Source organism: Alligator sinensis, unplaced genomic scaffold, assembly GCF_000455745.1.
Source record: "Alligator sinensis unplaced genomic scaffold, ASM45574v1 scaffold1329_1, whole genome shotgun sequence".
NCBI classification, from domain to species: domain Eukaryota; kingdom Metazoa; phylum Chordata; order Crocodylia; family Alligatoridae; genus Alligator; species Alligator sinensis.
Window position 1 is genome coordinate 830587 of NW_005842460.1, and position 12830 is coordinate 843416.

Sequence of the window (12830 nt, forward strand, 5' to 3'; positions counted from 1 at the left end):
TCAGGGAGTTTTCTGTCTAGCCCACAGGCTGGCTGGGCGGTGACTGTATTTAACGGCAGATGTGAGGGCTTCAGGCAGTGGGGTTCATGTTCATTGTCCCTCTCTGGTTGCTTTATCAATGGTGAAAAGGACAAGATGTGGGAATTTTCATTGTGTTCACAAGACGAACGTAACATTTAATCGTTGTCTGCAGTCGGCAGCCCACATGCCACTGTGATGTGTGCCCTTGGAGTGTGCTTTGTCAGTCAGCTGTGTAGCATGGCTTCTGCAGTAAGAACTTGCTCAATAGGCTTCCTGGAAGTTGGCATTTCCAAGGAGCAGGCCTAGTGCAAGGCAGTAGATAATGGACCACCAGGTGTCTGCAGCCTGTTCACAGTGGCTAATGGTAAAGGTTGATTTTATGACAACTTCTGTGCTGTCTTTCTGCTGCCACTCTACACCGCACTAGCTCTTGTTCAGCATGTTCCTCTCTTGCCTGTCAAGGGAACCATAGTGTGCACAGCCACCTGTGTCCAACTGCACAAACGAGCAGAGAGAATTGCATCACTGCTGTGCGACAAGGGACATCTCAATGCAGGAGACAACGTGGTGCTGCTCTATCCTCCTGGTAAGGATGCTCTAGAACTGGCCAGAATCCCCACGTGGAAATGCAGTTTAGCCAGGACAAAACCTTAAATGCCAAGCTGTGTGTGGGCACCACCGTTCTCGGGGCTCTCTCCACGTGTTGTTTGAAAATATGCTTGTGACAACTGGATCCAGTCAACTTGAGGGTTGTCCTTTCACCGAGGAACCTCCAGGTCCTGACTCCCTGCCTAGGTGTTGCCAAGTACTGAGATACCACCCCTCTGGGTGCTGTGCACCCACTGGTGGCTGTACTGCATCCCTGAGTACTGTCACGGAAGCTGGCAGGATGGCTGGCTGGACTGTGCTTGCTGCCACCACCTTTGTGACTGAACAGGAAGTGGGAGCTCCCCTGGGGACCCTGTTCTCAGTGGCTACTCTGTGGTCGAGGGCACAGAATACTGTTTGTTTGCCCCTTGTGGCTGGTAATTCACAGCTGCCTGTTACTGAGGAGCACGTGTTCCACACAGATGAAAGGGGCTGTCCCCTTGACCTGACTGTTTCTCTTCACACTGCTGGGAGCTCTTTGTGGGCTGGCTTCTGCCTCTGCCTGTTTGACTCAGTGGACATTGTTCCATGCAGTGCCCAATTCCACTTGATTCTTTATTCCAGTGGTGCCCAACCTTTTCCCCCAGCAGGCTGGATGGGCAATTCCTGATCTGGCTGACGGTCCCAATCCGATGCCCAGAGAGGGTGGGGGGCAGCTCAGCTCCAGTCCAGGCATGTGGGGAGGAGAGTAGGGGTGGCTCCAAACCAGCCCAGTGGCAGGAAGGGAAGGAGGGGAAGTGGCTCAGCCCTTAACCAGCTGCACTGGGGGGTGGGAGCATGGTCTGGCCCCATATTGGCTGTACAGGGAGAGAGGGGGGGTGCAGCCTGGCTCTGAACCAGCTGTGCAGGTTGCTTGGAAATTTAGCAGCGGGAGGTGACAGTATTTCCACTGCTCCTCCACCACCAAAATTCCCAACCCATGGGCTGTCCTGCAGGCCAGATGCCATGGCCCTGGTTCTTCTCTGTGGGCATTGTTTCTTTCTTTCTTGGTCCCTCCTCACCTTCTCTGTACTGTTCACAACTGTGTTTGTGGACTCTGGGGCTGCAGACAGGGTTGGGAGGTGTGTGCAGCACACACCGTTAAGAACTGTAACTGCAATTCTGGGGGAGAGGTTAGTGTCACAGCAGCATCCACCAGCACTTGTGTCCTTGCAGGCATTGAGCTGATTGCTGCCTTCTATGGCTGTTTGTACACTGGGTGTGTTCCTGTGACCGTTCGACCACCTCATGCTCAGAACCTCGCTGCCACTCTGCCCACTGTGCGAATGATCGTAGAAGTGAGTACTGGAGATTGGAGCCCAGGGTCCAGCACAGGGCAGCAAGAGAATAAGCCCTCCTGGCTGTTTAAAGATCCAGTGCTGCTGTCCTTGGCTGCGTGTATTAGACAGTCCTGCCTCTCCCTCTTACGGGGTGATGCAGGCAGAACATGCAGTAGCGAGAGGGAGTAACATCATGACTTGCCTCATGTTACTGCCCGTTGACTCCTGTCAGCACTACACCTGAATGGGAGGCAGGCAGGTGCCACCTCCATGATGTTCCCTTGTAGTGACAGCAGCTAGCTGAGGTTGATTCTGTATTCTCACGTGGCTGTGGAAGAAAAGCTCTGGGCAAAATGCAGCCATGCATAACATGCTTCCCAGACGGTCTGGAAGTCTTACCAAGGTCATGTGTATTGTAGTCCAAGTCTGGGGGGTCTTGACTCAGCAGTGTTGTGTGGGGGAAGCCAAGAAAGGTAGTGAGAGACCAGAGGGGGACTGGCTGTGAAAAGGCATCAGCTGAACATCACTAGGACCTTCAGTTATGGAGATTGAAAGCCATGCTTGTTACACCTTCAGCAAATATTTATCTCTTTCTGTAGGTCAGCAAAGCTGCCTGCATTCTCACGACTCAAACATTAATGAGACTGCTGAAGTCCAGAGAGGCAGCTGCTGCTGTGGATGTGAAAACCTGGCCAACCATCATTGACACAGGTGACAGCTTCTCTGTGCCACATCTCTTGGATCAAAGAGTTTCAAAGCCCTGTAAAGGGAGTTTCGGTGACTCAGGGGGACACTGCCAGCTCAGATGCTACATGGTAACTGTTTGGGGAGGTGGGGAAGCATTTGAATATTGAGAGAGAATATCCTAGAGAAAGACCATAGTTTGACTGCACAATCTGTGATCTTTGTATCCACAAAAAGTAGCGTACGCAGGGGCTCCGTTTGGAGAAGTGTGGCATTTTTTACGTGACCCACGCTGGCATGGGGTAGTGAAAGGGAAACAAGAAGGCCTAGAAGCAGTTCAGTGCTAAGAGCCCTGTAACTACTTGTTCCTTCCAAACAGAGAGAGCTTTTCAAAACCACTGACCAATTAGAAGGGAAAAATCTGCTAAATCAGATACTGGGGAGAACTACAGCTACAAAGTATGCGCTCATGTGCCTTGTGCTCATGCAGCTCTGCCTTTTGTTGTCAGGAAGGAAAGACAGGAAAAGGAAGTTGTTCTTTGTAGCCTCTTTGGCCTGTAATTACTGAATGTTTCTGAATTTGAGCGAAGAACAGTAAATACAAGGCTGGGATGATTTTTTTTCTGTAACCTGAGCCAAGTCTGGCACTTTGAGTTCTAATCCCTTGTTCTGCAGCTGCTGAGCTTCATGTGGAACATAGCACTTGGGTAAAATTAAATGTGTTTGATGTCAGTGGCCTCAGACTATGCTTCCATGTCACAGTCAGTCCTGCCTGGCCCCCCATCTGGCGTGCTCTGCAGAGAGGACAGGGATGAAATGACCCAGCAGAATTGTAAAGTCTCAGTTATGTTCAAGTGTTTGATTAAGTGCTTCACACACCTGTCACATCTCTCCCTGCTGAGTCTCAGGCCAGGCACACTGACTCACATAAAAGGAAATTCTCACCTTTGTGCCTGAGAACAGTTTTCGTTACGAGAAAGCTTTGGCACAGTGACAGTCTCTCCTGTCCCATAGCCAGCCACCAGGATGGCTCACTCCTGTTCTGCTCCTCACCCCCTTTGGAAGTTCCAGCATCCCCAAGAATCCCAATTCAACCCAGGCCTAAGCTCCATCTTTGTTTCTTACTCACACAGATGACTTGCCCAGGAAGCGGCTACCTCAGATCTATAAACCACCCACACCAGAAATGCTGGCATACCTGGATTTTAGCGTGTCCACAACAGGCATGCTCACAGGGGTGAAGGTATAGTAACACCATGCCGGAGCCTTTTCTTTTTCTGACTCTGCAGGATAAGAGGGAAGAACTGGGATGGTTGTTTTTTTCAGATTTAATTTGAAAGTTTGCCATACTCCCCCCCCCTCCCCCCGGACAAATTGGGGTGAATAAAGTATGTGCTCATGAAGCAGCTCTATCTTGTGCTGCCTTAAAGGAAAACTGGGCTCAGAAGTGTTTTCAAGGATTCCTGTTGTCTGGGTTGGTAGAGAACCCATTTGTGGACAACAGGGAATGCTACTGGGAATACTGTGCAGTGCTTACTAACGAGCCATTGTAATCACACTCGCTGTACTGCACTGAGGCGAATAGCGCTGGGGATTGACTGCAGAGAGCTTAGATGCACACTGTATTTACACCAGTGGAACGAGTCTTCACATCAGTGTAAAACAGTAGCAGACAAATGGTACTCGGCACTATCTTGGTGTAACTTATTTGAATCTGATGTAAATTCTTATTTGAATCATAGTACCCTAAGAAAAATCACAGGTAAAACTATACGGGTGTGCGTTAAACAAGTGTAGGTGTTGTGTGCTTGCAGCTTCACCCAAGGTGGCTGTTTGCTCGTGGCAAACAGGCTACATTGTTCTCCCATCACCTGGTAGAGTGCTACTCCACTAGCAGCATCCCGCATGCAGCTAGCCCAGGAGAGCTGCTTGTCTGTCCGTTCTGGAGCCTGGTGTTGTTTACATCAGTGTACAAAACACAGATACATCTACACCAGTGTAAACGCATCATGCGTTCAGGTTCAGAGAGGAGGAAACAGAAGCAGAAGTCAAGGCCCGAGGCTCTGCTAGGGGCTGCTGAGTACAGTTAGCTGCTGTGGGATGCGTAGATTAAGAAACAACCTTTTATGAAAACTGCCTAGGACAATGCCTCTCCTTTTACAGCAGACACTTTCATGACATCTTTTTGATACAGAACTGAGCTGAGGAGGGGGACTTTCACAGCGCTCTGTTTGCCATGCAAGATAAGGCTGGCAGTAGTTTAATTTTGAAGAGTGGCACTGTTAGGAAATCAAGCTTAAATCTAACTTTACATAGCATCTGTACTGGGGGAGTCCTGCTCTGACGGCCTTGGATTTCAACACCCTGCCCTTCCTCCCCGTCTTCTGTTACAGATGTCCCACTCGGCAGTGAGTGCCCTTTGCAGGGCAATAAAGCTCCAGTGTGAGCTCTACTCCTCTCGGCAGATTGCCATTTGCCTGGATCCATACTGTGGGCTCGGCTTTGTGCTCTGGTGCCTTTGCAGGTATGTCTTGGAGTAGAGACACGAGGCTAAGATTACTGCCTGGTCTTAAAACAGGAAGTGGAGGGCCCTCCCCTCAGCTGGTGCAGGGCAACACAGCTGGGTTGACTGGGAGCTGAATGGTTTTGGATTACACCAGCTGAATATGAGCTCTGGACAGCAGTCCCCCTTGCCTGCTGGGTTGCAAGGTTCACTCTAGCCTGCTTCTCTGTCACGCGTAGCTGTCTGATCTCCCATGTTTATTTTATACGATATTCCAACAGAACCTATTTCTGGGAGCATATTGCGGAGCATGGCCTCCTTCACCTTGACTGTGGGAGTGTGTGCACTGCTTGTCTGGTTTGATATCCAGATTGTAGCTGGATTGGTGTAGAGGCAATATTAGTAATACAGTGTTGCTGCAGGAGATGGGCAGCAAAGCCATCATCTGCTGGTCTCAGACAGAATCTCAGGACCTGATTTTGGTGTTGCAGATGCATGATGTTGCTAACACACAAAATACTGTAACAATTCTTTTAAGGCTAAGACTTCCTAGACTAAAACCTTAATTTTTCTGGTCTCTTGGCAGTGTGTACTCTGGTCACCAGACCATCTTAATTCCTCCTATGGAGTTGGAATCCAATCTGTTCCTCTGGCTCTCCACTGTCAGTCAGTACAAAATCAGGGACACTTTCTGTTCCTATTCAGTCATGGAGTTGTGCACAAAGGGACTTGGGAATCAGGTCGAAATGTTAAAGGTAAGAGGCTTTCTCTGGGTCTTACACTTATTCTGAAAGTTGATGCTCACTCTCCTGCTAAAGGCAAAGGAGATGTGACCATTACACGTATAGGTTTTGATAGCAAAAACCCCAGGAGGGTATCAGCCACATGTGGCACAGATGCTCTGTTACGTGATCTTATTATGCACCAGGGCTGTGGATCAGACTTTCTGGCCCGCCTTTAAAGCAGAAGCACCATCCCTATTGGAGGCTTTGGTTGTAGCTGTGTTGGTCTAAGGACATGGCAGACATAGTTCTTTGGGTAAATGTGATATCCTTTATTAATTTTTGTAATATTGGCTTCTAACCCATCCAGGAGAGCACACACAACTGCAAACTGTCCCTCTCCCTGAAGAAGGGTGTTTGTACCTGAAAGCTTGCAAAGAACATTTTTTCCAACTTGTTAAGTTGGTATAATAAAAGATATCACATATCCCCATTGGATTGCATAAAAGATAAAAAGCAAAAGGTTCAGGGAACTTTTGTATCTATTTTCCCTAAAATGGGCTTTGTGCTGTGAGTACACATTGAGAGCTCAGCGTTGCTGTGTTGGTGATACAGAATTTTGAAGGTTTCCTTGCATTGTCATACAAGCTATTGCTCAGATCTGAAATACATGATACTTCACCCTTAATTATAGGATCAGAATGTCTAGTGCTCAGAACAGATCATTGCAAGTTCTGGTCCAAATTTTGGTGTAACTGTGATCTTCAGCAAGTCCACTTTCCCTTGCTAGCTTCAGTTTCTTCCACTTCATTTTCCATGATATAGCATAAAGAAGTGAAGGGCACTGTGCTCCTTATAATAGCAAGCTGTGTTGACAGTGTCATAGTTCTAGTCGTTATTTTGGAACTTCTTAAAACTTGCATGTCATAGCTTACAAAGGGAAGCAAGTAGGGAAACTAAATGTGCACATGGGGTGTCCCTGGCAGCTGGAATAGAAGCGTCCATTCTTCTGAACGTGAAGCAGGAGGGTAGACAGTCTTCTAGAACAATGTGTCTGGCTGCATTGTCAGAAGCAGAGCAGCAGTCTGTTACTTGCATGCCTCTGTCTTCAGGCAAGAGGAATTCATCTGTCCTGTGTCCGGACCTGTGTGGTGGTTGCAGAGGAGCGGCCACGAGTCTGTCTGACCCAGTCCTTCTCCAAGCTCTTCAAAGACATTGGCCTGTCTTCACGTGCTGTCAGCACCACCTTTGGGTCGAGAGTCAATGTAGCCATCTGTTTACAGGTATGCTAGGGTGCTTTCTGGGAGAACAAGCATTGTGAATAGCAGCAGGTTTCCAGGCCCCATTGCATTCTGAGTTTTTAAACTTCATGGCTACCAGACACTGTCTGATTATTAGTTTAACTCAAAATTCTGCTCTTTGGAGGACTAGCCAGTGTGTAGAGAACAGCTGGGCATAGTATTCTGCAGCTCCTTCATGTTCTTGGCCATCAGATCACATTGCAGAAATAAGAGACAGCTGAAATACTTCCCGGGGTTCATATTTCTGTGTAAGTCTGCTTCTCTGGTGGCAGCCAGCGGGAGGCTGGTCACTGAGGCAGACATTCTCAAGGAGCAGATTGTTCCGAGGTGACATCCATTCTGGCCCGGTTTTCACACTTCTCAGCATTGCAGCTTTGCAGGTAGGAGTGATCATTGCAGCCAGGTGCTGCTCGCCTGCCTGCATAAGTGCTCCCCCAGTGTCAGCATGGGACTTATGCAGACACTGACTGTGCCTGCCCTGTGGCTGTGTCCTTGAGCCCCACACTCCTTAGCTTGGAAGTGAGACTAGGAACAGGCTGAAGATAATCTTCTAAGTGTCTTGTTTTCATAAGGTAAATTTATTAGAACAGCTCCCAGTTGAGCAAGAGATAGGGAGGCTCAGCTGTAGGTGAGAATCAGGGGGGCCTCACATGCCCTAGTTCTGCTAACCAAACAGCTGTTCAAGGACTGGTTCCCCTCCCCTAATGCCTCTTGGTTGGAGCAGGTGTCGCAGAAATAGTGCTTTGTGTCCTCTTTGTGCTGTAAATTGTGCTGCTGTTTGCTCTTTTCTGAATTTTTGATACTTTACATTAATTACTGTATCATTCTGATTAGAAATATAAAAACTTTTTTCAATGTTAACCCTTTAGGGAACCTCTGGGCCTGACCCCACCACAGTGTATGTAGACCTGAAATCATTAAGGCATGACAGGTACAGTATGTTTACATTGCATTCAATTAATAATCCACTATATAATGTACTGGATAGTACTGTATTGGAACAGATTCCTCTTGCTAGATGAGTTTGTAGGTTTTTGCTTTTCTTGATTTTTTTTTTTTTTTTTTTTTTTCTTCAGAGTGCGATTAGTAGAGAGGGGAGCTCCACAAAGCTTGCTGCTTTCAGAGTCCGGGAAGGTAATTTTGCATGGATTTCCTAATAGCTTGGCATGTAGAATATCTGACCATATGGCTGCATGCATATCTCCTTCAGAATGTTTTACATGTGCACTTGCCGTTCAGAAAGGCAGCTGTATTCATCATATGCTATGGCATGGGAGTGGCGAGCCTTCCACTAACTTTCCAGTGCAGTAGTACCCATTTATGATGAATTTTTTTCTGACTTGTAACAGTATGCTCTGCTGGACCTGGAACTAGTTGTTTCCATGGTGCAGTGTACTAAAACTTTTTTTGTGGGGGGTTCAGTGTTCTCTTTTCTGGAGGCTGCCATGCATTGGGGATGGACCATAGCTGTCCCTGTTAGTTCATTTAAGCAAAGCAAAATATTTCCAAGTGTTCTGGACAGAGTTCATTATTTAAACTCTCAAATTCTATGATGGCCAGAACTGATGGTGCTAGAATGCCTTGTCCATCTCAGCTTGCGTCATTAACATATTCTTGCTAATATATGAATCTGTATGTCAGGGTTTTTATACATGCTGTATAGATACATGTGCACAAGTACACACACGAACGTGGAGGCATGTGTAACTTCTATAGGTGAAAGCTATGCCATAAAAGTCAGAGGTGAATGAGGAACTTTTGTATTTTGCATACTTGCATGCAGCTGGTCCGTGCAGAAATACCCACATTCCTTTGTTGTTCCTTAGATTTTACCTGGAGTCAAAGTGGTCATAGTCAATCCTGAGACCAAAGGGCCTGTTGGAGATTCTCATCTTGGAGAGGTAAGTGCTGATTTAATTGTTATTGACAGTTTGTCTGCTGCTCACTGGCTGAGCTGTTTTATCTCTATCTCTGTAGCTTTATTTGCTCTGTTACTTGATTTGTTAAGCTGCTGGCCAACAGAATGAACCTGATCAGGCTTTATTATTAATGCTGCTGTGCAGTTCATAGATGTTAGGGCTGAAAGGGACCTCAGTAGATCATTGAGTCCGACCCCCTGCATAGGTAGGAAAGAGGGCTGGGTTCAGATGACCCCAGCCAGATGCCCATCTAACCTCCTCTTGAAGACCCTCAGTTGTTGAAGTGCTCAGAGCATTTTTCTGAGTGATGCTTTTCATGTCAAACCTAGAGAAAGAGAAATCGTTTTAGAACTGAAAGGCTCACTGTAGCAGATGTCACTTTGCTTTGGGGACCATTTTCTCAGGCTGGGTTTCCAAACCCTCAGTCTAGTTTGCAATTATTCTGATTGCTTTGATTACACTTAAGTATATTTCATCATAGTTAAACTTGCTCTGATAGGAACTGTTGGGGTTGCAGGCAGTAAGGCCTTGCAGCCAGTTCATCCACTTACTCGTGCAGGTACAGGGGACAGGCAGCTGCCAGGGGCATTTTGAGACTGCAAGATAGATTTGGCCCTTGGGTGGCACTTCTGGAATCCTGAACCAAGGAAATCTTAGTTGCAAAGAGAACTTCTTATTACAGTTCAATCCCTCAATGATTTCCTTGGGAAACACGGTGCTTTTAATCCTCTTATTCAAAGAGTGCCCTACTTCCACCGGGCACAGGTTTCAGTATTGTATTATTTCCTTTAGATTTGGGTGAATAGTCCGCATACAGCCAGTGGCTACTACACCATCTACGATAACGAAACCCTCCCAGCTGATCATTTCAACACTCGCTTGAGCTTTGGTGATGCTGCTCAGACACTTTGGGCTCGAACTGGATACCTTGGCTTTGTTCGCCGGACGGAGCTCACAGCTGCCAGTGGAGGTTTGACAAAAATAAATCTTTTTTACCATTTAAGCAAAGATGGAGAATCTGCCACTGTTTCTGGTGATAATGTGTGACTGCCTCAGGTCTCCATGGTGTATTCTCCAAAGGAGTAATCAGTTCTTCCTTCTCTAATACCAGCTTTCCAAGCCCCAGCTATAGCCATCTGGCACTCTGTAGTCTCCTCCTGGCTGGAACAAAACAGTTCCTCAAATGAACGTGTGCTTTATTCCTCTACCCCTTGTGTTCTGTTTCTGACTTGTCTCTGGCCAAATGGAGGAACTGAGGTCTGTTAACTGCTTCTGGTCAGAGAACAGGGGCCATAGTAGAGGCATGTAGCAAACTCTCCACCCACCAGCTCCTGGGAATGAAACGCATCTAGCCTGCGATTTCAAACCACAGGTAATTCCAGGCAGCATGTTTCTGGGATGGAGAAAGGCAAGCTGCTTCCTGGCACTGCTCTGGCTAAGAACGTGTGATTTTTGAATTCAGCTCGTGTCTGAGTGGGACATTTGGAATGTTTTGCTAGCCCTTTATTTCAGGCTGTTTTTATCCTTGTAATTTTACTCTAGAATAATTCATGTTGTCCAGAAGACAGATAGCAAAAGGGGTTTTCCAGCATGGCTCTAAGCAGACTCTTCAAATGGAAACCCAGCTTATGTTGGCAAAGCATTTTGTGGCCAGTGCAGTTTACACAAGTGCCGTGGATAAAATAATTATGCTGGCAAAATATAACTGCTAATGCAGCCATGTGTACGTTAAAGCCCTGTGTCAGCCATAACTACTGCTGTTATACCAACAGGAGTTTCTAATGCAGACCTGAGCTTTACCAAAGCTGTTGTAATCCTGCAACCTGATTGGCTCCCATAGGGAACACTAAGGCCACAGTTTATTAATATCTTATCCATTTGAAAGTTGGTATTAGACCCTCACCTACAGTTATTATTAAACTCCTATATAAGACCTGTTATTCCTGTCTGTATTTGAATCTGATTGTAACTGTAAAGCAAACGGTATGAGTTTAGGAGTGTGCTATGCTTGCAGTGGTTATAACAGTGCTGCTACTACTTTTACACATGCCTGTAGGAATATATGACCTGAAACCTGGGTTCCATATAGGGTTTTAGAGCTTTGTGGTATTTGGACTATAGTTGATAGATATTAAAGCAGTGAGGTATGGACAGAAAAATATATAAAGCATTTCAAATTCTGCCATTTGGAAACATTTTTCATTTGCAGTATATCAGCTGCATACAAAGAAAACTGCCTCCCAGCTAAAGTGTCACTGTAACACATTTTGGTTATCCTTGTTTCATCAAGAGTAATTTCTGATGGGAGTTCAAACAGATATGTTGCACTGTACCACTGTCATCTGTCTGCTCAATTTTTGCTGCACTTTAGAGTTGTTCAAAGTGCTATAAATTTTAAATCTGTCCTGAAGAATTGAATATTTATGTTCTTAAATGTTGCTTTTTCATATCTAAAGACAGTAATAAATCTCTATATATAGTATCCCAGAATAAAGTCACTTACCAGCACATTGATCATAGCAAGACAAGTGAAAACAGCATTTTCTGTGTTTTGAGAGGATGATGAGCTCTATTATGTCTAAATATCTGTCCTGTTTAAATGCTTCAAGTAAAAGCAAGTATGAATAATTGTGTGGACACAAATGAGGTGGTACTGATTGGTATAAAGTGTAGTGCAGTCAGGTACTTTGCTGGGGATAGCCTGTAATATCCATTGTCCAGTGCCTTGTCCCCTAGAGAAAATATTGCCATTAGTGCCCAGGATTTAAATAAATGTCCAGGAGGGACTAGGGTATAAACATTCATAACCCAGGTGTCTGGGTATAAAAGGACTGGCCTGCGCATGTTTGCCTATGTCAGTACTTATTTTCTCTGTTCCCCTATTTTAAATTATGTTTGTGTCTAAGTTTTTGTTTCTTCCCTCAGAGCGCCATGATGCACTGTATGTTGTAGGAGCTCTGGATGAAACTTTGGAGCTGAGAGGACTGCGTTATCATCCAATTGATATAGAGACCTCAGTTTCGCGAACACACAGGAGCATTGCTGAATGGTAAACTAGAATACAAAGGAATGCACGTATCCCCAGTTAGCTGGGAGTTTAGAGATCGCATGAGGTAGCACGAAAAACACAAGGATAAGTCAGATGAGCTCTGTTCCCAGATATACTTTGTGGCCACTGGCAAGTCACATAACCACTCTGTGCCTCAGTTTTTCCATTTGCATACTAGGGGTAATACTCAGCTGAGGCTTCGTTTGTGACGAGCCTTAACAAAAGATGACAGAATATAAACTTCATTCTCTGTCTTGGCGCATAAAGAACAGTTCTCTGTTCTTACACCTGTAAGTGAAAGAAACATTTAGCCTGCACGTCAGACTTCCTGGTTACTAGTGTTTAGGATTTGCCCTGGTCTTTGTTCTTCTCACTTATTTGAGGGGCTCCTCTATCCTGGGATGGACGGCTAAACGATTGGAAGGGGATCTAGAAATTCTTATCCAAAATAATAGCTCAGAATCCCCAAAACAAAACTGTTCTTGAACTTTAAGATGCGCAAACAATGGAATCGTCTAGAACGTGTAGAGAGAAAGATGAGAACCGTTGTAGAAAGGACTAGCTAGGATTCTTGTGTGAAGTCAAAACTGTTTTACAGGTTCCCTCAATTTATGCTGGTTCTTTATATGCAAATTTGCTCTTATGCGATGAGCATATTTAGACCCATAATTCGTTATATGTGAGGTAAATTCGCTCTTATGCGATCAACATACCTTCCCCCCCC

At 45.8% G+C, this 12830-nt stretch overlaps 1 protein-coding gene across 1 annotated transcript in view; it reads left to right on the forward strand.

Annotated features, from left to right (window-relative positions):
• Positions 1–12830, forward strand: part of DIP2B (disco interacting protein 2 homolog B) — a 104323-nt gene that overhangs the window by 82143 nt on the left and 9350 nt on the right. The window contains exons 26-37 of the mRNA XM_025212435.1: positions 461–607; positions 1825–1946; positions 2528–2639; positions 3746–3855; positions 5006–5136; positions 5702–5870; positions 6950–7120; positions 8008–8069; positions 8215–8272; positions 8965–9039; positions 9850–10027; positions 11983–12106. Coding sequence (XP_025068220.1) covers positions 461–607; positions 1825–1946; positions 2528–2639; positions 3746–3855; positions 5006–5136; positions 5702–5870; positions 6950–7120; positions 8008–8069; positions 8215–8272; positions 8965–9039; positions 9850–10027; positions 11983–12106 — 1459 coding nt within the window. The remainder of the gene's footprint in view (positions 1–460; positions 608–1824; positions 1947–2527; positions 2640–3745; positions 3856–5005; positions 5137–5701; positions 5871–6949; positions 7121–8007; positions 8070–8214; positions 8273–8964; positions 9040–9849; positions 10028–11982; positions 12107–12830) is intronic.